This window comes from Manacus vitellinus, unplaced genomic scaffold (assembly GCF_001715985.3).
Source record: "Manacus vitellinus isolate BGI_N305 unplaced genomic scaffold, ASM171598v3 scaffold_2_pilon, whole genome shotgun sequence".
NCBI lineage: Eukaryota > Metazoa > Chordata > Aves > Passeriformes > Pipridae > Manacus > Manacus vitellinus.
The window spans coordinates 12,460,087-12,484,337 of record NW_021940208.1 but is presented as its reverse complement, the minus strand read 5'-3'; the positions used below and the strand labels follow the sequence as shown (position 1 = coordinate 12,484,337).

At 38.6% G+C, this 24,251-nt stretch overlaps 1 protein-coding gene across 1 annotated transcript in view; it reads right to left on the bottom strand.

The window, feature by feature from the left end:
* DDX10 (DEAD-box helicase 10) overlaps nt 1–23,778 on the bottom strand; it is a 158,558-nt gene extending 134,780 nt beyond the window's left edge. Inside the window, 11 exon segments of the mRNA XM_029960897.1 lie at nt 7,136–7,220; nt 8,684–8,846; nt 10,072–10,198; nt 12,294–12,483; nt 13,605–13,725; nt 14,173–14,331; nt 15,995–16,125; nt 16,373–16,433; nt 23,369–23,429; nt 23,431–23,478; nt 23,480–23,778. Of these exon segments, the coding sequence (XP_029816757.1) occupies nt 7,136–7,220; nt 8,684–8,846; nt 10,072–10,198; nt 12,294–12,483; nt 13,605–13,725; nt 14,173–14,331; nt 15,995–16,125; nt 16,373–16,433; nt 23,369–23,429; nt 23,431–23,478; nt 23,480–23,778 (1,445 nt within the window).
* Between the last annotated feature and the right edge of the window lie 473 nt (nt 23,779–24,251).

Here is a 24,251-nt window from a genome sequence, read left to right as displayed (position 1 = left end):
GAATAGCATGAAAACCAATGTGCATTGTAATACACTCTAATTATGTATTTTCTCTCTTCTTCCAATGGACCCTTTGTTCATCGTACATGGTTGCCAAGCAATTAATATCAAACTATTTAATAGTTATGTCAACTGTAAAGCCAAGTTATTCACCATAAAACACGATCATTTGTTCACTACACACCATTCATACTCTTCTCCAAACAGAAATATTCTGGACCACTTGATTTTGCAACAATAATGTTCTTTCAGACTTTGCATATCATTTTAGTTTCCATAAAGAATCCAGAATAAGACAATTCTATCATGTGGAAAAATTGACAAGCAAAATACTGTCCTAGTTAGGACAGCTGAGACCAGTTCATCGCTGGATGGGTGTAACCCAAAACTATGTATTCTATAGCCTTCCATGCCATTTCCCAGAAACTGTTTTCAGTACACTATTTACACCCTCTGCCCAGAGCAGCCTGACTCCTCAGGCTACAAAGTAGGTGTTAAGAGGCCTGCGAGATAGAAGGGTGCCTCCCTGTTCCTCACACCCTTTGTGAAACTGCCCTCTCTGAGGGAAGGACTGAGCATTCCTGCCTGAACTGGAGAATATATAATCTTGGAGTCTTGGAACTTTTTTAACCACTTGTGGGATCCAGAGGAAGACTGCAGATCACGCTCTCAACCAAACTGCAGACGACCACTCTCGACTGGACTGCAACCACCACGTTTCAACCAGACTGCAATCACCACTCTTGACCAGACTGCAACAGCACTCTCACCAACAGGTTTTCCCCTCTTCTTTTCCTTTGGACTCAGGGGGCCCAAAGAACACCACTCTGTTCATGTCCCAGGGTGCTGGGTTATATATTTGGGTTTTGTGGGTTAAAACCAATTGTTTGTCTGTATAATCGTACTTATTGTATTATTTTATTAAATTGTTATTCTGATTTATAATCCCTCTTTTGAGTTGAGTCCATTTGCCCTGCTGGTTTACCTTTAAACCAGCACAAATACAAAAAGCAGCACAGACTCTGGTTTCTAGAGCAAAAATTTACCTCTGCAAAGACTGAAAAAACATGGCAGTGAATTGCTAGCTAATAAACTAGCAATCATGTCTAATATATGATGGATTAGAAAAAAAAGTTTGAGTCAAGTCTATTATTTTTAGCATGTAATTTATATTTAATTTTTAAATTAATTTCAATTTTTTAATAAAATAACTACAGTAGTGAAGGAAACATTTCATTGATGCAGGCATTTGTACTGTACTCCCTTAATGTAAAGGAACAATATAAAACATCTGTAAAAATATATCCAAAACATATCAAAATGGACAGTTTTATTCTGAGTAGATCTATTTCAATCTGATATACATACAAATAAATTTGTTCACCCACACACTCTCCTTCAACAAAGAGAAACTAATATCCATATCAACCTCTGAGGCCTTCCACAGAAATACAATAATTCATATTTTGTTTTAAAATTCAACTATTAAATCTGACTAGGTAAGCTACCATGTCTAAACATATTTCTTAAAAAAAGCACATTTTAGGTCTCCCATAGCAGGCTCAATTCAGACAAAACTTTGTTTCCAATTATATTACCTTCTGGGCCTTCGACATGAGGAGGACTGGTGAAATCTAAGCTTCAAACCAAGAAAACATTATTTTTCCAAGTCAAGGAGCAAGAAAAGTTTTATCTACCGTTTATCATACCTTCTACACTGCCATGTTTCTTTCATATTATAGTAATGTGTTATTCTCTTTTTTAAATTAAAAATGAGCACAAAAAATAAGTGCATATTGGAATTTCTATCCCATCTACAGGATCCATTACCTCTTTTTGTAATAGATATTTTTCTTAAAACAACTAACCTTTAACAAGATATCTGTGTGCACTGTGAACTGAAACAGTGCTGTACCATCTACAGCAAGTCCTACCAAAGCAGACCAACAAAGAGACCAGAAAGTGTGTTTGCTGTTCACAGCTGAGCAAACACAGCTGACAGCCCACATTCACTGCTGGGTCCTTGATTCAGCCAGGGAGAAGAGCTCTTTCCCATGGGTTGTGGACAGTCTGACGTCCCACAGAGTATTTAAAACAAACAACAAAACGCGAATCGGCTTCAGTTTCTGGTTTTGCTTTAGGTCACTTCTAATGGTTTGTTCCCTTCTGTTTCTCCATTGCGTAAACCTTAGTTCAGTATCCCCAAAAAATTATCAGTAAATACTGCTATTAAGTCAGAGATTGCTTCATAGTTTGTTTTTTCTTCTCCTCTGATCACTTAATATCCTTTTCCTTCTGCTGTCCAGACAGTAGTCCACTTATACCTATTGCCAGGTTCCAAGAACCAACTGGGTTTTATTTGTACCACAAAACGACCATCCCCTTCATTCAGTCATACTGGGTCAGTGTCCCTGTTTGCTAGTCACAAGAAATAATGGTAGTTGCTCACCAATCTTGTCATGCTAGTGTTAGAATAAATTTAATTCAAAAAGGTCTTGGGAGGTTGTTGGATCCTCCAGCCTAGACTGGAAGCAATCTGTTTTCCACTGCAGCTGTCTCCACTCTACTGAGTTAAAATACATGTGGTTATTAATTTTTTATCACAGCTTACAATATTGCAGCTTCATGTCAGCAGGTAATAACTTCAGCCACTTAATTGTTCGGTGTAAAGGAACATTCATACTATTCCACTATTAAAAGAATTCTAACAGATAACACAGTGCCAGTCAGTATAACTGCAGCGTCACAAGCCACTGTAAAGAATGTAGCTAGGATACAGTGTTTAATTTTAGAGAATTTAATAATGTGAATTGCAAGTTAAATGTGGTGTCGACAATTTCTTGTGACCTCCACTACCAGCTATTTTTACTTAACTTGAGTTAGGATGATGACTTGACTGCAATATAATATGAGATGCTTAATACTGCATTTATTTTTAAAGAAACAACGGTAAAAGTGCTTCGGTGGGTCTTAAAATTAAAAAAAAAAAAGAAATACAGTCAAATAAAGAGCTGTCATCTTGGCAGTGCTGTTTATTCAGGACCCCAGACACATATCCCTGGGATATCTTTCCCAAATTAAAAAAAAAAAAAAAAATCAAGCTTCCACCATTGAAAAAGGCATTATTAAGTCACTCACACTTTTAAATGCTTTATTGACACATTACTCTAAAGGCTTATTAGTCTCACTTCCACACATATAATGTGCAATTACTTAGGTAGAGCCCCAATGAGCACTAAAGAGTTTCAAAGCATTATACTTCATGACAGAATATGATCATTCTATGACCTGCTCCTTTAACCTTTCCATAATTTGACATGTGCGTGTATTCTCTAGTACTCCCAAGGCATCAAAAAACCCATAGATCTTATAAGCCTTTATTCATACCTCTTTGGCTCTAATCATCATACCAGCCAGTACAAAGATGGCAGGTAACAGAGTATACTGCTTTGGGAAGATGGACTTCTATTATTCCATTTGTTTTCAGAGCATAATTTACTAAAAGGAAAAAAAGCATAGCAGAGCTAGACAGAACGTGCGTGCCTGTATGCACACTATGTTTAACGACAACAATAAAACTACAATTACTTTCCTAAATCAGTTTAAGCACCTAAGAAACCTAACCAACTAGCCTGGATTAAATTCCATCAGAAGTCTGGGCCAGTCAGACCTAAATCTTATATATAGCTCTGGACACACTACAGATAAAAATTACAGAGCAAAAAGATTTATTCTGTTTAACATTCCACTGTCGGTGTATTTAAAAAAGATTCCTGACAGAAAAATCACTCAACTCAAGTAACAGTTCTTAATACTCTCCTCTGAAGGAAAAAAAAAATAAAATTTAAGTGGAGGGAGGAACACAATGCTACGAAAAAAAGAAATTAATTACTGATACATGCCAGGATTAGGTACATCCAAAGTAGAAGATATATACACATGAATAAAAAGACAAAATAGACTTTCTGGTGTCTTGTCTCATCAGTGCAATCATGTCTGAAAGAAATATATCCCTATATGTTTTTCTCATGCCATAGAATTATGATTGAAAAAACAGTTGGGGAAAAAAGTGAGCATCAATGTGCTTCAAAAATTATTATCTTTTGCTGTCCCCTAGTGGTACTGTAACTTTGTTTCACAAAATTGACCAAAGAATACCTTCAACTACAGGCTTCATAGGTTACAGAATAGAAAGCATTAATAGAAATTAAGAAATGGAAGAAATTAGTTTTGCAGGCTATTGCTACAAGCAGCTTTTGTTTAGAATTTCTGAAACTAGAACCAACAGGAAAACATTTTGATGTAGTATTTTAAATCACAGACTTTTCAAAGAGAATGAATGGTAAAAACATAGTCAGAAATATTTATGGCACTGCCAATGATATTGTCAGTATTTTAGAATCTTACTGAACCAGTAAAGACTTAAAATAAATACTTTAAAAGCAGTTGGAAGAAACAGCTTCCAACCACTCCAATTCTAGCATACATTTCAACTTTACAGGAAAAAAAACCAAACAACCAAACATCACTCAATATATGTCAACTCTACTACAAAGTAAAAGCATTACTGGACAACACCCAGATTTTCCTGATCTTACTTTACGATAAATCAAAAATGCAGGAGTTGCAATTTATGTTCTTCAACAGGACAAAATACAAGTGAAATGCTACTTAGGGAACACGGTAGTCTGATCCACTTAAAAATAAACCATTATCTTTCATCTTAGATCAAGCTTTGCAAAACTGTAAAACAGATCTGGAAACATATCCATGATTGTTAGTCAAAGGTTTTTCAGCCCCATCCCCAACAGTTTCTCTCCTGACTTTCATATTTATCATTGTATCACAAAATAATTTTATTTCAAAAGTAAACAGTATGTGGCATCTCAGTTTTAATTACAGTTTAACACAGCCTCTAATTTAGCTGAGATATTTAATTTAGCTTTCATTCCATGCAATTATACACTGTCATAACCCACGAAAAATTGCAATGATCTCTAACCTCATTAACAAGGACTACTAAACTGCAGTTCAGTTCATTTTTATCAAGTTTCTAGAAGAAACACAAGCTTCTCATACTAATTGCAGCTATTGAAAACAAGAGAAGCTTCCTACTCAACACTCAGATTTCACTGAGAAGTACATTCTCAGTTATCCACATCTAAAACTGCATTAGCATATTTACTTAGTGTACAATATTCACTCAAAATTATTAGACATCTGCCTTGTTTTATTTTCGAAGATTTATTTCATGCCATTAAGTTTCCTGAACGAATTTCTTTCCTCTTTCCAGGACTGCTTTACCTTAAAGATGGAGAAAGTCCGTATGTTTCTTCAAAATTAATATCCAGTATAGGTAGAACCTGCCTTGATATTTGTATCAGATTAAGAAACAGAAAACACCCATGAAGCTCTTCCTACGAAAGGAATTTGTTTCACTATCAGTCACCATCCTGCCAGCTCAAACAACTTGCTTTGGTGCACTCCCAATTTCTGTAAGGTCTGCCTACTGAAAAATTCACGTAAAAGGAAATGTAAAACTACAGCCTGGTGAGGCATCCAGCACAGCCCCCGGTCCATGAGACAGAATCTCTGACCCAATTTTCTGTCTAAATCTGTTCCTTGAGGAATCATAGAGGATTGTATTTAAGAGGCCCTTAAGGTTGCCATGCTAACATCCTCCTCAAGAGTGACACTTGAATAAAAGCCTTACGAAAAAAGGGAGATAGTTGTCTTTGTACCAGCACTAAACTACTTACAATCACTCTTCTCAGCTCCTAATGAGAATTGGGAAAAGGCCTGAGGATTACAACTCAGTTTTAACTCAGCGACATGGCTCAGGAAGAGCTCGACAAATCTCCTAGAAGCTGGCAATTAAACAGTGCCAAATATATTGTTTTCTTTCATGTGATGACAATATGCCACAAAGACAAAATTACAAGCCTTCTGCAGAAACCACGTGGGATTAAAAAAAAAAAAAAAATAGAAAAAATAAAAAACACCACAGAATTCTAACTAAGGCTATATGCTTTTCTCTCAATTGGTGTGCATAAGATTACATCTAAATTTTAGTTTAGCAAAATAGGTAGGTGGTTTATCTAATTATATGTAACATTCACTGGTTTTGTTCACTGATAGGTTTTTTTTCAAAAGCATTTGAAAACTTGTCATTCCCTTCTACTATAGCAGGTAGATCAGAAAATGGAAAGCACATGACAGAATGGGGTAGAAATGTTACCAAGTACAATAAAACACAGAACTTCCACATTTTGAAAGAGAGCTGGTATGGTCACCAAAATTTATAGCCTTCTGATCCATGAACACAGATCTCAAATTTCTATAATGTTGAAGTCCTACTCTAAGCAACTGCTCTGTCATTAGGTTTGACAGCCGCCAATATTGCAAACCCTACTACAAACAAATTAAATAATAAACAAGATATAATGCCAGGTCTTGCATTTCATCTTTCAGATAATTGCTTAAAGTTTTTGATTTACTGAATTATATGCAGTGACAGCTCTTGTTTCTGTTAAAAATCTACTTCAGAGATCAAGGACCTGGTTTTCGACAGTGTAGCTGGGTAACTCCCTTCCATCATAAAGACTTAGTCACAAATATTTAAACTAAAGCTATGCCTAAGAATGTAATTCTACAAAAGACTTAGAAAATTAAAAATTTAACCTGTAATTAACATTATTTGATTCCTTGCTCCCCAAATTAAAATAAGGAAGAAATATTTCCATTCTTTTGAAGAGTCTTCAATGACACTAAGGAATTAGATCCACAGTTTAAAACCTTATTTAACTATAAATGTCAGTGGCAAAACAAGCTTTTCCACTCACAAATATGCTCAACTCAGCCTTTGAGGTAATCCTGCCAAGTACAAAAGGTTTTCCGTTTCCTCACTATTAATCTTCCCTGGTCAGATGAAACAAACAGGGACGTTTTTTGTCTGCTGTAGCAAGTCTCTGAAGCTAAGAAATCATTAAGTTAAATCACTGTTCTTAACTAATCAAATGAGGCTTTTAGTGATAACAGCCTTCTTCTTTGTTTCGAGTGAATCTTTAGCCAATTATCTCTCCCTACAGTGATCTAGTTTTAAACATTAAAATACTAATGAAAAGTGAAAACAAACCTGGCTGTTCTTCCCACTCTGTGGATGTATGTGTTTGCATCTTCTGGACAATCAAACTGAATGACCCAGTTCACTGCTGGAAAATCTGTGTAAAGAAAAAAATATGTCAATATTTAAGCTCAGTGTACTGAAAATCTTCCTATTCAAGAGCAATATATTATTTTGAAGCATTAATTCCTATAAGAACCATCATTTGGACTCATTTACAGTCATTGGGTTCAACCTCTGAAATAAAAATAAAATTAATTGCATGTATTAGCATACATAAACAATCATTCTCTTCAACAAAAAAAAGTTAATTTTAATTGTGTCTTCATTTCCTAAATTATGACAGTGCAATGAATGGAACGTCATTTCACACTTGACAAGAACAGACATGCTTTGGGTCACACAGATGATAAAACACCACTATATGTAATAAATAAATAACAATATCTGACCCACTTTTCACTCACACTATTAATATCCTACACCACTGAGATTTGAAGTCAGCTGGGGTGAGACAGCACTTCAGCTGTCACATACAGAAATACCACAGTCCCTCTCAAAGATGCAGGGGGGCAAGGCATGGGTGTGACCAAGACTGACAAAGAAGTCAACACTGACTGTGAATGATATTATTAATAAGCATTTTCTAACTGCTGTACTTCACGAAGCAGCAGCATGCTTTGCCCAGCACTAAGTTTGAGTTACTTCCTGACCAAGTCTGTAGCCATGCTGTATTCCACATTTATACCCACACTCTAAAACCAACCAACCACACGCAAATTAGATCCTCACTGGTGACATTTCAGCAGTATAGAAGTTTTGATAAAGTTTTCATTTCTGCCTTCATCTTTTAGAGCACCTTCCTTCCTTTTGTAGCATAATGACAAAACCTCACATTTTTGGACAACAGAGTTTGCTATCTGAAACAATAGGTGAATTCCTGAAAAGTCTTGTGTCATACCTAAATGCCTCCAAGTACTAAGAAAAAAAAAAAAAAAGAAAAGAAAAAAGAAGTCCAAAGAAGTAAATCATAATTCAACAGGTAATGCCCAGACGTAAGAAACTCTTGGCTCAAAATAGATCCTAAAAATATACTTGCTTTTACTCCCATCTATTTTTTTATCTCTTTACACAACACAGTCCTATATAAAGCCATTCATACTTGAGACATTAAAAGTTCTTTCCACATACTGGTAGGTTAGTAATTTTTCATATCCTTTGGGTTAATAACCCACAGGATACAGGCATATCAGTAATATTTAAAACTGCTAAAATCTCGCCTTGTGGCATGCAGTAAGCAAATATATCACCATTTTCATACAACAAAAGTTTTTCTGGGACAAAAAGAAAAATTAAGCACAGATTAAGTGGGCCTCTTCAGTAAAGAAACAGCAGAACTCTAAGAAGCATCTCTCTTTTTTGAGTTACCCTAGTGAGCTCCTAATCAGACTACAGCTTCATTTTTCACAAATCAAGTTGGTCTTCAGAGTATAAAGTCTGATAAAGCCTCAACAGGGTTAGGTGATCACTTTGTGAATAACTGCTTCTGTGGGTACATACCCAGACCACGAGCTGCAATATCTGTAGCAAAAAGTACTGCTGCCTTTTTCCGAACAAAGCAAGTGTAGACTTCCATTCTCTTCATCTGCTGCTGCTTGCCATGGAGTGCCAGTACAGGAAGACCAGGTTGAAGCTTACAGAAAACTCTGAACAGATATTGGACCTACCCAACAAATCGGGAGAGGGGGGAAATTACCATGCAATGTTAAACTTGTAAAGATCATATACAGTATACAGCAACTGACTTAGTACACCAAAATAAATAAACTTTTCTCCACATCATTGACAAGAGATGCTATTTTGAGACTTTGTCAACACACTCAGGTACTAAAGAAGATAAAAGAAGAAACCCGCTGTGGAAGGCATGCATTGGCATGCCTTTTGATGACATTTCCTAAAAGAAACCAGAGTATCTAACAGCAAGAATGACTTGGGACATGACTAGTTAGGCTGTATGCAAGGGACCAAAGCACCAGAAGTCCACCAGAAGCACTGCTTTGAGGCAATACTGGAGGGGTGTTGTGTTCTATACTGCAACTCAAAGCAGTCTACAGTCTCAGTTTACTATTTCAAGCTTCAACAGCTTCTCTTACAAAATCAGCCTGTTTACTCTTACATACAGTACCTATGATGCAACACCTTTTTAGAGCAGACCACTATGTAATATTATTTTAAGAAAATAGTTACAGAAACTGTGTCTATTGCAGGAACAGCTGCAGCTCAGAGAACTTCCGTACAACTAAGCCTACTGCTTCACTCTACTCACCAGTCAACTGCAGAACAACAAAAATATTTTAACCTCTTACACAAGTGGAAGAACGGCAATGAATATTTACTATACTATTGTATGTTGTAAAATACTTGATACATGCAGTAGTTACAAATACCTGCACCACATAAGCACATACAAGTAGCTTCAACAGAACAGTTCCGGGATATTTATACAAGGATTTGAAGGATTACTTCCTATGTAAGAAAAACGTATTGCTGTACTATTTCACAATCATAATTTCTCAAATAGGCAGGCTTAAAAGTTTGTAAAGAAACCAGGTACACCTCCTGAAATACTGTGTAAGCTAACTACAAAATGTGTCATGAGACAAAACCAACTGACCAATTGACAATAATTTTAGCATTCGTTTTTAACAGCAGAGCATAAAAATGGCTGAGTCTCCAGAACCTTTTTCCCATTGAGTCTGGGTCACCGAATATCCAGAAGCCAGGCCCTGCATGACATGTCTGCAGGAGTAGGTGTTGTTTTGTTCCTCCAATTTCCTATTGCAAACTAGTCCAGAATCTCACCTCTCTGGTGCTTTGAAATCTACATTAATACCTTCATTTTATTCACTTTAAAATGCTGTGGGGGGAGGGGGAAGAAAAAGCCATACCTCTTTACAGCTTGCAAAAAACACAATGCTCTTCTTTTTCAAATGAGTTCTCAGGAAAGAGTATAACATGTTTACTTTTTGCTGAAGCTCACAGACAACGTAATTCTGATCCAAAGTTGCTGGGGTACTAAAAAAAAGAAAGAAAAACAAAACCAAAGCAAAACCACACCAAAAAAGTATATTTAGATACATCTACGGAGATGCTTGACCTTTCTTTTAAGTCAAGAGTGTCTTATAGATACTCAGAAAAGAGGAGAAAAGAAAAGGAGTCAGTCTGGAAAGTTCCCCCACTTTGAGGAACAAGTCTTAGCAGCTCCACTTGAAAGCAACTCTTGAAAGATGAATCAATTTCCTTACTAAAAGTCAGTGAGGAGGCACAGATGACTTTTGACATTACTTCTAAATTCATTTACTACTAGCAAGGCAAACTCTTTCCATGTCTAAGCAGTGACATTCAAATTGCCTTGACTTACATGCAATTTTTTCTATTAGCCCTATTAAAGCATCATTTGTGCTTAAAGCAATGTCAAAGCAGAGTCTAATCATGCACAAAAAAAGAGCATTGATGTACTTCTACTGATTACCCTGACACGCAAGGTAACTTTCTAAAGCTCTGAATTGTCACCTTATCTCACATTTCTGCTCTTAATAAAACAACAAAAACTTCTTTGGTAAATTTGCCCTTGAAACACATCTAAATGCTCACCTCTTACAGTCCCTCTGCTTCACTCTAAACACACCAAAGGTATTCAAAATTACTTTTCTAAAGGTGGTCACTTGGGAGGATGAAATTACAAGAGACTCCTCCAGTTTTTATTCTGCTATTCAAGTTCAATAATGCCATAGCACTTTTCACTTTTTAAGTCTTTCGCAGGAAATTGCTTTCATAAGGCAGTAACCTTTTACTACTAAGGCAGTAAATTCTACAACACATTAATACTTTCCTTTTTTCTGTTTCAGTTTGTTACCTAAGTGCATTCTCCCAAATATTTAAAAAAATTAAATGTACTTAAAAACAGACTTCACAAAATATGTGAGATCTGTGAAACAGATGTAGAGTCAGCCCTCAAAATGAAGAATACGCATTAGGCTTATATATCCTCTTCTGCTAAGAAGATATTAGTCACAGACTTTTTTCTGGCAATCATGATTATTTCAGATGCCTTTGACAGTACTGCTGAAGGTATTTGCAGTACAATACAGAGATAATCAAATCAAATAGTTAAAACTCCCTCAAGATTCAATGTGGTTCTGCTGTGCATTTTCCTGATGATTTCTTGTTTGCTCTTGGAAAAGCCATTTTTATCACAATGCTTCACCTTTCCCCTGTATTTTATATATGGAAATATACACATATTTCATAGAAGAGCAGAAAAATAATCATCCATGTTCATAAGCAATTTGACACCAAGATGATTGAGCCCACAGAAATGCAAAATAAATAACATGCTTCATTTCAATTTCAAAAGAAAATAACGTGCCAAAAAGCAATGTGTATAGTTTTTCATTTAGTGATACATTAAATTCTTTTAGCCTGGCAGATCACATACTTCGTTCCTAGCAAGGGCCTCCCATCCTGCTCCAAACTGTAAGGCATAACAAATTTATTTTGCGTGCAAAGGGCATGCAAGAAAGAACATCCAGCACGTCAGGAAGCCACAAGACTTACTGCACATGCACCACCACCACATGCTTTCTTCTGGGTACCTAATACTGAACACACAAACAGGATTGCTGCCATTCTGCATTTTCCCACTAGCACAGCATTTCCTTGGAAAGTCAGATTTATAAACGGCACACAGACAAGCTGTGTTTGTGCAACAGACGTGGTGGTTGTGCATAGCAAGTATGCACATGCAGGAGGCAAGGAAGCCAAACAACAAAAAAGGAGCAATTCAGAACTGAGTGCTGCTAGGACACTACTCCATTCAGGCTATAATCCACTCTGGTGCTTCCTCGCAAGGAAAAAAATGTCCCGTTTGAGAAGCTGCCTGAGGAGACAGGAGACAAGCACAGGTTCAGCCTCCCTGTAATGATTCAGTCAGAACTAGTCCCCTCTTATCTGGAAACTTCTTGCTTTCAGGGAAACACACAGCAGACACTGCAGAAAGGAGGAGGATGCAAAAAAAACCTTCTGATTCAGGAAACTGACAGTCAGAGAAGCAGTTAAGTAGAACCACTATCTGCTTAACCCCTCAGAAAAAAAAAATAGCCCAACATACCTGAATTTGGCCTTCTCATGAACCCAAACATATTCTGGATCTTTCAGACTCAGACGTGCAAGATCCTTCACTGATTTTGTTTGTGTTGCAGAAAAAAGCAAGGTCTGGCGTTTCTTAGGTAGATTCTCTATGATTGCATTCATTGTATCAGCAAACCCCATGTCTAGAATTCTATCAGCTTCATCAAGAACTTGATTGAGGGATAAAGTTGAGAAAATCTGGTTTTAGATTTAATTATTTAAAAAAACCCTACATTAAATCTATATAGTACAAAATTCCATCTGTACTTAAACTGCAGAGATGAACTTAATTCCCATATATAACAGGATTCTCTTTAAATATTTGTGTATTTCATAAAATGTTTTTAAAACAACCTGCAATAGAAATCATAGCATTTCCCATAATCTATGCACTACAGCCCTGTTTCACACACCGAAGCAAGAAGTTTAGCATTTCAAGTAAACAGCTCAGCAATTTGTAAACCGACTCCCTTTCCTATGGCTGAAATAAAAGCACAGAACATAAAACAGTGCTGTACTCTTCATAACAGAGCAAAACAACCTCTCCTAAGTTAAATTTACCATTGAAATACAGGATATAAACCGAGTAGCACAGAGACAAAGCCTTAAGAAAAGAGCCTACATTTAATGCAATTTTTGTCTGCCATGAATTGTACTAAGTGTAGTAAGCATAATTTCACATTTTATCAGCTTCATTAGCTTCTTAATTGCTTCTACATTCCTGAAGCTATGCTAATGATTATGCAGTTCTTAGTGGCAGGCAAGCTTTTTCATTACACTGAAAATTTTTGTTCAGGTTGGAAGGATGTAAATGAACAGTGTTAACAATGCTAACAAAATATTAAAAGGAGCAGAAATCTGTCTTAAAATACAAAGAAAAATGTTTTCTAGAACTGGTCTAAAATACACACACTGCAATGAATATTCATTATAGATAGTTAATGATCATGTCAGGAAAAACACAGGAGCTATAGCCAGAAAGGAAAGTCTGGTTATATAAAGGATATAAAGATATAAAGGATTATATGAGACATTACATTTGTGCTTGAGTTCCTTACTAACTCACCTACTTGTCCTTATCACCCTAAGGAAAGCATGCTCAGCAACAGAGAAAGTACAAAGAAGAAAGTGGCTTTGCTGTTTTCTAATTTAATTTGGACATGTGTGAGCTTAAAAGCCATTTCATCTATATACCATGACAAGGATAAACTTTTTACCCAGAAAGTGCTCCATACAGTTATGAACTGTTACAAAATATTCCCAAATACTTGCAAGTACTTGAAAAACTTACTCAACATTTGCAGATCAGATGCATAGAAATATGAAGTTTCATCCATGTGTTGTAGAAGCCGTCCTGGAGTGCAAATTAGCATATTTATGTGGTGTATTCTTTCAGACTCTTCTTTCAGATCCTGAAAAGGAGTTAAACCAGCTTAGCTCTAGTTGTTCAAACTAGAAGCCCAGTACCAGACATGGTCAAGTCAGCTTAACCTACTGATAATTTTTAGAAAGAACAGTTAAGGAGTAGCCTCTCCTCTTTCCACAGATACATTGCCATTTCTTCAGCATGCTCACACTTGCAGCCTAAGCAAAACGTTATTTCAGAATAATCTAAATTAAAAAGACAGTCCTGGAAGGCTTGGCAGGAAGGTCCATTCAGTCATGGAACCTGGGAAGACTGTAAATATTCAAAAGCTTCAAAAGACAGAGTACATACAGGAAAACAAGTGGGTTGCTGATATATTCCCATTAACTGCTCTCTTCCCTGAGTTTTTGATCCCAGGGTTTCCTTCCTAAACTAGTACTTAATATACTACTCAATTATGCTTCCATACAGCAAACTCCAAGAGAGGACACACCTTTCCTCCAATGACAAGACCAGCTGAGAACTCATGATTCTTTCCCACTTTACGCAGAACCTTGAAGGTTTGATATGCCAGTTCCCGGGTCGGCGATATTATCAGAACTCCCAGTCCATCAGCAGAAGTCCACTGTTGGCGATACAGGAGTTCCAAAGCCTGAAAACAATTAACATATTAACACTATAAAAATCTCAGAAGGAAAATATGTAACAACAAGTTTGTAACAAAAAGTGTCAGTTAAAAAAAGACAAAGTCACATTAACTAAAGTAATGACATGAAGAAACATCAGTGTCCACTTCACATAGGTTGATTATATATAAATTTTAACTAATGGTAATGATACTTGCAGTAGCAAAGTTCTCCAGTACCAACCTATGACAGACAGTAATGGGTGGTAAAGCATAAATACTTTACTGCACAATTAATCCTACCCTGCTAAATTGTGGAAATTAGGCCTTAATCATTTACATGATGATTGAAATTAGTGTGGAAAACCATGAGAAATTTCCCTGCTCGTAAGGTTTTGTGGGAACCAGAAACAGAATGAGCAACTGCAAGAACATTAGCTATTGAAGCTTTAATTCTGGCTATAGGTTTGAAGTAGCACTATCCATGTTACATACAGAGCATTCCAATTAAAGTTGCAGCTCAGACAAGGATTATTCCTTCTCTTAGGAATTCACACTGCAGAAACACTGTCTTAGTCAGCTAATCCTAACACAAAGACTTTACAAGTATGAATATCTGAAGCCTTCTGGAATACTGAAAGCTATTACACATCCTTGTACAGGTAATTTTTTTTCATTTTTCATCTCTTCAGCTCCTCTTTTAGCACTCTTCTTCTCTAAAATTGTTTTAAAATAAGGTTTGTAAAACAAAGTACTTCTACTCTTAGATTAAGTAACTGAGCAATCTCACTTGTTTCTCAAATTCACAAGACTATCTTTTGAACCCTCCTACATTTTTTATTCTTCACTAGTAAAAAATACTTTTTTAAAAAACAGCATAAAGCATAAATCTTCTCAACTACAGCAAGTATTCAAAGAATTTTCTACTGTTCTCACAGTTAGTGATAAAATAGGTTCCAAAGAAATTTATGCTTAGAAAAATGCAAGTAACGTTTAAAACAAAGTAACTCCATAATCAAAACATTTATTTTTCCCTTCATATAAAAATAGTATGATGGGATTTGTATCCACTTATATGTGCACTTTTAGCACACGTCTCAAATATATTTTCAGCACAAAGAAATGAAATGCATTTCATGATGTATTGAGTAAAACTGTCAAACACATATATCCATGACAAGGGTTTTCATCCAGTTTTTCCCAGAAGCAATTTCAAAGTTCACAAAAGACAAGGAAATGGAAGTCCACAATCACTAAGGTTAAGTTTGCTATATAAGGTCCAAATTCTTACATTTTAAAGGAGTGAAAACCACTCATCTAAAAAAAATTCTAAGGAACTGAAGAAAATTCACCATTCTGCTTCATATACTTAGTTTTCAGAATTGAACAACTAGAGTTGCACCAGTAAACATTCCTGAGAGAAAAACAAAGCACTTGCTAAATCACACAGGGTCTACTCACGTAAGGACTAAAATGAAACTTCTAAGTCTCAGAATATTCCTATTGCCAAAAACACGCTTCTTTCAGAACCTCAAGCAGCTTTATTAAATTGGTATCTTGGCTGTCTTAGAACACTTAGATCAGCTGAATTGTAACTTTTCTCTCAGGATCTATTAACCTAAGCTGTCTGACGTCAATACTTCATGGATAACTTGGTTTGAGTACAAATGGAAGGATATAAATTACTTACCGGAACAATAAAAGCCAAGGTTTTGCCTGATCCAGTCTTTGCAGCTCCGAGTACATCTTTACCTTGTAAAGCCAAACCTATGGTTTGCCTCTGTATCTCTGTTACCACACGATACTGAGCTTCCTGCAGTCCTAGTATTTGCAGTGTGGGAAGAGAAGAGAGAGTGTGGGAGGGGAAGAGGAATAAAAAAATAAATAAAGAAAAAAAACTTCATTTAGTTTTGTATGGCCCAAGACTCTATTCCTCTGTTTAGAAAATGCTGTACATAGCAACACTTATCTAAAATTTAATTTAAAGCAAAAAAAAACATTCAGATGCAGATAAATAATACTTTCTTTTTTACTTACATTATTTTCTAAAGAAAACTTCCATACTCACCTTTTAGGGTTTTTCTTGACAATGGAAAATCTGAAAATCTTTGGATTTCACTTGCATTTATCTGAAAAAAAATAATTTTGATCAGTGCTTACAATCTAACCATAACAGAGAAATTAAACAGCATTCTTTAAGTTGGTGTTTACATAAATATGTAGTAGTTCAGTATGACCTGATCCAAGTCAGGCAATCTATACTAGTTTGACCTAAGCCAAAACACTGCTCTTCCAAAAGCTGTTCAGCAAGTAATAAGATATACTTGAATAACACAGGCTAATAGCACAATTTAAAGCTCAGATCATCATGAAATCACAGAACAATTTAGAGTGAAGAGAATCTCAGGAGGTCTCTCATCTCCACCTTATTAGAGCTTAGCTGTCCTTTCCGCATCTATATTTTCAGATCTCTAGAAGCAATGAGGATGAAGTGTATTCCAGTTGCTGTATGAGACTGGACATCACTAAAGCAGGTAAGTGTCCTGCAGGGTAAAGGCCTGGTAAACAAACACTTCAGGAAATAGCTCCAGATAAGAAAGATACCTCTACCACTCGAGTTCTCCATTTGGACTCTACGGTGCTAGCGTCTTTTGCATATGTTTAGTATTAGGTTATGTGATTAAAGATTAACAGCTGTGAACTCAAAGCCTTCGTAAGAACCAGTGGAACAGTGATGGGAAGGTGCCTCACAGACATTATCACTGCATACAGAGTTACAGCACCCTGACTCAGGTGTTCCCTGGGACCATTGGAGGAGAGGGGTCAGCTCAGGGTTCCTCGGTGAACTCCACCAAGGCACTAGTGGGGCTGCCCCCTCGCCAGAAGGCCCTGCAGAATGGCAGGGATCAGTGCCTGCAGGTACACAAGGCTCAGAGGGAGCGGGGCAGGGGGGGAAGCATTTGAGGACACTGGACAACCTCGTAGGGGGTGTTTTAAGGGGGCTGTAGGAATGTGTAAGACTTGTTATGGGATGTGTAGGGTAAGGATCAAAGACAGGGAAAAAAATGGATCAAGGTGGACTGGGGAGGAACCCACATGAGAAAATAGAGGCAAAAGGGGATAAAAAGGGGCTGGTCTGGGTGACAGCTGGCTGGTCAGTACACACTTCCCTGACTGAGCCCTGTACCTCATCAGTACAGCCTGCCCTACAGTCTTACTAAATATTTTTACATAATATCATTTATTTTATTAACAGTAATAACAATAAAAATAATTACTCTTACATTCTCTCCATTGACTTTCTTTGTGGGCACACTGTCTGTTCTAAGCCTGCGTGAGAGACCACCAGCTACCTTCAAGCTGGATGAGTGGACAGCAGCACTTGAGCCCAGTGCCGGTAACCGGAATGGGACCACAAACCTCAGAGGCTGGAGGGTGTCAGTGCCAGCACCTGGGAAAACTGGGGCCTGAGGTAGCTCTGGGGCTGGATAGCTAATGCCAGTTGTGAGTACATATTTCACTAGTGGATGTTAATCCTCATCACACAGAGAGGAACAGCACCTGCCGCCCATATTTATTGTGTGCAAGCACTCTGTGTGTGTGTCAATAAAGGCACTGCTCTGTCTGTGTTCAGCTGTGGCTGGACATGTGTGTACCCAGGCACACCTACTGGGAAGATACACTCACCCTCGCTGCAGGGCAGACATGGACACCCAGAACTGCAGCAATATTGCAACAACCTGTCTGAGACAGGAGAGGCACAACTTCAGCTCACCAGATTCACCAATCTCTACCACTTGGTGTACTTACTTTTTAGAGCTGTCCTACAAGGTAAAAAGAACCCCAGATACTAAAAAAGTAGTTCATTGTGCTAATTTACTTCTCTGTATGCATCCATACTTGAGAGCTGTTAATTACACACACATGTGTAATTACATAGCATGTGTTTCAGTCCATGAGTTGGCTCAGTGATTTAAAAATATGTTGAGATGTCAAGTAGAGATTTTGAGAAAAACATAATATTTGCAACTGTTCTAGCAGTTAGGTGGTAATTAAAAAATGTGAACAGCTTTGACTGGCAAAGTTCACAATAGTAGCAGGGCTGAACAAAAACACAGAACTCACGGAAAAAAAAAATAGACTACTGAGTCTATAAAGCCTGAGCTGAAAAAGAGGAAGGTAGACCACACAGCTTTGAATGCATACTGACTAGAATCCATAAACTGAGATTTCCAAATGTCAAAGCTTACACACTTCCTGCTTTTTTAACTAGTATCATTTCATTCTAACAGACTGCTGAACAGAAATCTCCCAATACAGGAACCAAGCAAAACGGTCCTCAGATCTTCTTGACATCTTGTGATAACAATTTCAAAGAAGGCCTCAGATGAAGGGCTACCAAGCTGTCAGATGAGCTTTATATCTGCTTGAAGTACCAAGCCTTCTACAGGCTCTGCCTATTATAGAAAACTGAGGGGTTACAGCTGTTTAAAGCATCTAAATCATGACAGTTTCAGGCTAGTTCTCTCTAATAAAATCAAGATAAGTAATTTAATATGTGAATTTAATCCCTATAATAAAAGATAAAAATAGATAAAAGGTAATAACACCCTTACTAAAACCTAGTTTCAACATATTTCAAGACATAGTTCTTGCAAGACAAATTTCAAGCTTTCACTGTACCCTAGTAGAACAATTAAACTTTTGGAAATGTTATCTGGGAGGAAGGAAAACTCTTCTCAGAAATCACCATTTTAAAAGTCTTTTTTTGACTTGCACAAATTGGAAATTTTGAAAAGTATTTCCAAATTCAATTGATAATTTTGAAGACACTATATATCACATGAAATATTTGGCTAATTCCCAGTCTCACATGCTAAAGAATCACAACTCAGTTATGTATACAGCTTTGGTTTAATTTCAACCAAGAAACTGTGAATAGGAAAACAGTATTCCTACAGAAGGGTAAAGTATCTTACCAACATCAAAAAAGAATTCACACAATTGATTATGTGCAACTGAAGGGATAGATTTTAGAAGGTTAGTAAAATATCAAACAGGCTATTACACCAATTTGAAATTATTCTAAATAATTAAGGACACTTAAAGTATTTCAGTACTCAACTTCTTTTTAACTCTAGATGACTCAGTAAGAACAGATATATTAATCAAAAAAGACAAATATTGTTCTGCTCCTCCACCTTAAACTTCTCTAAATCAATTTAAAAATCATTGCATGCATAAGCCCAGCTCTTTTAAAGATGTCCAAGGAAAAGACGTGAGAACACTATTAAAAGAGCGAGGAATGTTAGGAGAGGCCGTGTCACAAAGCTTCCTCTATTATTTCTCTGCCCTACAGACTCCTAGAAGCAAAAGAAGGATATGCAGTAGTACCCTTAAACTCCAAAAATACTGGCTTATTTTTAAGACAAGTCCAAATGGCAGGCATAAGAAGACCCAGTGTTAGAGGTAGATTTTCTGATAGCTCTATCTTATATCTACATGCACCAGTGGAAAACACCACCAACTTCTACTTAGTTTGTTTCCCTGGTAGAAGTTACTACTTCTGCTAATCTGCTGGGAATCTATACTTGTGAGAGGAGCCAGCTCGTTTCAAATATTTCAAATGCCATTCTGATCTAACTCAACTAATTTGACATAAAGCACACTAGAAAGAATTTTTCACCAACAGCTCACCAGTACATCAGTTAGGTGCTCAATACTTTTCCTGAGCACAACTGGATGGAAAGGACCATGTTCATCAATGGCCTGACAATTAGGCAATGAAGTCACTGGATCAACAGACAACAGACCACCTACGAACACATAACACAGAAAATGGTCTCATGATTTCAACCCATTGGAACTAAATTTCACATTTTGCATCTATGCTGCCACACACTTGCCATCATGTCAACAAATTAAAAAAAATCCAGTAACAAAGTATATTGGTTACCTCTTCATTATTAATTTTGTCTTGTTTACCCACTGCAGACATTCTCACACAGGAAATTATAGACGGGAGGGCAAGGTGGATCTTCGTGCACCCATCAGCCATGCTACCCCAATTCCATGCCACATTCATGAGAAAAGCACATAGCCTGCGTGACAGAGACCCCAGCCAGTGCACTTCACAGAGAGGAGCTTACCAAAGAGCTTTCTAGCTCCCTTGTCCCTAAGAAGGGATCTACCTCACACAGAACTCACTGGAGACCCCTTTAGATCCAAGCACATGGTGCTTCCTCACAATCCCCACTCCCACTTTAACCAAATCCAGGGTAATACAGAAGAAACACTGGAGACAAAGTGGAAAACCATGCTAGGGACCAGAAAAGAAAAGCTGAAGGACAGAAGATAAAAAGCTTAGTGGGTATCCACCTGAATGTTCACAGGCAGGAGACTCCTGGAGCTGGAGGACAGCAGATCCCCAGAAGGATTGACACCAGGAGCCCCCAGCACCATCCTAATACTAACATATGTTTACCTTGTCTTAATTCTGGCGGACATATGCCTGACCACTACCAGCCTCTTTTCTTCAACCTCTAAAAATACACACAAACACAACCTCCCACTACCCAATTCTTATCTATGCCACCCCAAGGTCCACAGAGACACAGAATTATTACCCATGCCCAGAAACAGGCGCATGTGCGGTCACATTAGTGACACAAAAGCATCTCTACACACTCACATAGTCATATATATAGCAAATAAATGCAGGTATCCAGGGAAGCAACTGACAGACGGTGACCATAAAGCCAGTATAAAGACAAATCTATGTAGAATGAGTGGAAATGGAATGCAAGTGTCAAAGGTATAGGGTGTGCTTCAGGGAAAAGTGACTGCATCTAAGTATTACACAAAATAGTTAATGCTAAGAGTACAGGAACAGACTACTGCAGAAAATCTCAGTGGGGACTAACCAAATTAAAAAGTCTGAGAATTGCACACCTACCCACCATAATCCAGATGTACCACGCCAAAATTATTGAGGATAAGAAAGGAATAGTGACCTCACTATGGAAAAAAGAGGCTCTATCATTTCCTTATCATCCCCTCATTGCTTGTGTGTTTCTTCTGAATTCCTCTGCTGCTAATATACATCTGTGAGCAACAGTCATACTCCACTATCAGCCAGGGACACTTTCCTGCAAAGTAGAGTGGTACAACAGACAGCAAAGCAATTTTTCCCCATAAGAACTACGGTAATAGATGGGGATGTGTGTAGGGATTTAATACACACACAGCATAAATATGGCAAAACTGTATATGGAGAACAAATACGCTGGGTATAGGGAGTATTGAGTCTAGTGATGGGACTCCAAAACAAGAGATAGAGAAAAAAGAATAGCTAGATATTGCCATAGTACCCTAATGGAACACAGCAGCCTACTTTGCATATGGCATTATCTAGTAAATGCACACTATTATTTAAATGGAGAAACTATCATGCAAAATTAATTTCATTACACAACTCCCTGTCTGCATTCAAATACACAGAAACACAAAGCAATCTATTGTATATATACTGCAATTTGGTATATAAACAATAGGTCCGCCTATAAGTGTCTACACAGGGAGCTGTGTAGAGAGTTTACAAACTCTATAAACGGCCTTTGCCAAGTTGCTATAACTCAGTTTCTCCCTCTTGCTCAGACATGGACCCTCCAGAGACCATGCAGAGGCAACCATCTCAAGTCCAGGTTATAGAAACAGCCCAACAGTACTGTAGTAATGTAGAATGTTTTTCATTCCATAAAGACACACACCTATCAGTGGTCATCCCACTCGGAAAAATACAAGTTTCTAACAATTCCAGCTGTAACTGTGAAAGCTGACTATTTCTACAGTGAATAGAAAGATATTGCCAAAACAAGTTAACTCAAAATTTAAGCACAACAGAATATACTAATTATTTACACAGTTACAATCTTTAATTTTTATCAAAAATAAAAAGTCAATGAATTACAAGACCTTTTTTTTCCCTTGAGAAATAATCTGTAATTCAAAACAGTAATATGACCATCTTTGGAAGCATACCATTTGCTTTCAAACAGTAAAGCAAGTTAAGCTTAAGAATACTAACTTGTTGAATCTTAACCAAAGGAGCTAACGTGACCTCTTCACATTAACACATGCGTTTCTTCTATGACTCTCATCATTACTTTCTGCTCGATCAAATTACAACCACCAAAAAGTGATTACCACCACCTATGCCGAGCGCTGTGTAACCAAGCAGAACTGCCCTGCTCCTCCCCAGCAGCAGCTACAAACTCAGCAAAAGTCTGGCAGGAGGTAGAGCAGCATCACAGGCAGAGCACATCTAACCCGTTATCCACAATTACAGTACTTTCCACATATCGGTACCATTCAAAAGCCGACTATCTCCCACAGGAATTCTAGGAAATGTGGGCAACAAAACCAACAGCACTGACTTCAGCTCTGGTATTCAAACACCTATTTCCTGACTTGAGGTTAAACAACGCACTCCTCTAGTGTGATGTTTGCTTGTCGGGCATCTTCTTTAGAGACAAACGTGTCCCACCTCCAACACGGAGACAGGCACGCTGCCTGGTTAGAAGGGCCAAATGCCACTACAAGCAAACTGTTTCCACCACCTGCTTCAGCCTCCTCGTCCTCCTCGCTGCATTCCCAACCACTCACTCTCCCACGAGGGTCCCACTCTGCCGGGCTCCACAGCCAGCCACCTCCACCAGAACCACTCCCCCCTCCTCCTCTGCCTGGGGAAAAAAAGGAAAAGAATCATCCTTCCATCATCCCTGCCTCGTGGAGGTAAAAAGCCGTCCTGCCTGCCACACAGCAGTATCACCCGACACACCTGTGACCTACACGCCCCGCCGACAACCAGAGGACCAGCCTGCCAACCACTGGGGCTTCCCCACGCCTGCCCAGGACCCGCACACAGACACCATCCCTCCTCCTCCCAGCCCTATTCCGAAACGCGTCACACGAGGAGGGGAGCCGCTTTCCGCAGGACCGTCGTGCCCGTCCGTCCGCCCCGCCCCGCAACACAGAGGCCCTCGCTCCCCGGACCGGACCGGACGTACCTCGGGTGGTAGCGCGGCACCAGGCGGGATTGTTTCTCCCGCTCTACCTGCCACTCGGCGCTTCCTCTCCTTGCGCTGCAGCCGCAGCCTCTTCGTCCGCCGGTGTATTCTTCTTCCAGCGCTCGAAGCTGCGCACCGCGTCCATCGCCGCCGCCCCGCCGCTCCCGCGGCCCGGCCCATGCCTGCCGCCACGCGCGGAACTCGCGCGCCGCCGGGGCGGGCCGGCGCAGACACAGCGCGTCACCCGCGCCGCGCCGCCGGGGCGGGGCCAAAGCGTTCCCCGGCCTTGGGGGGGGGGGGGGGGTGTGCGGGGGGCACGCGAGGGCGGAAGAAAAATGACTGTTCGTGTAATACAACCCCAAAAATGAGCTGTTGGTTGCTCTCGCTCTTTTTTATAAGACGTCATGGAATCATAGAGTGGTTTGGCTTGGAAGGGACCTTAAAGATCGTCTAGTCTAACCCCCCTGGCAGGGTCGGGGGCACCTTCCACTACCTCAGGTTGCTCCAAGCCCCATCCAGCCTGGCCTTGAACACTTCCAGGGATGGGGCATCCACAGCTTCTTTGGGCAACCTGTTCCGGTGCCTCACCATCCTCACAGTGAAGGTTCTTCCTAATACCTAATTTACACCTCCTCTCTTCCAGTTTAAAACCATTCCCCTTTGTTCTGGCACTACACGGCCTTGTAAATAGTCTCTCTCCGTCTTTCTTGTAGGTTCCCTTCGGGTACTGGAAGGCTGCAATTAGGTCACCCCACAGCTTTCTCTTTTCTAGGCTGAACAATCCCAATTGTCTCAGCCTTTCCTCATAGGAGAGGTGCTCCATCCCTCTAATCACATCTTGATGGCTCTCCTGTGGACTCGCTCCACCAGGTTGATGTC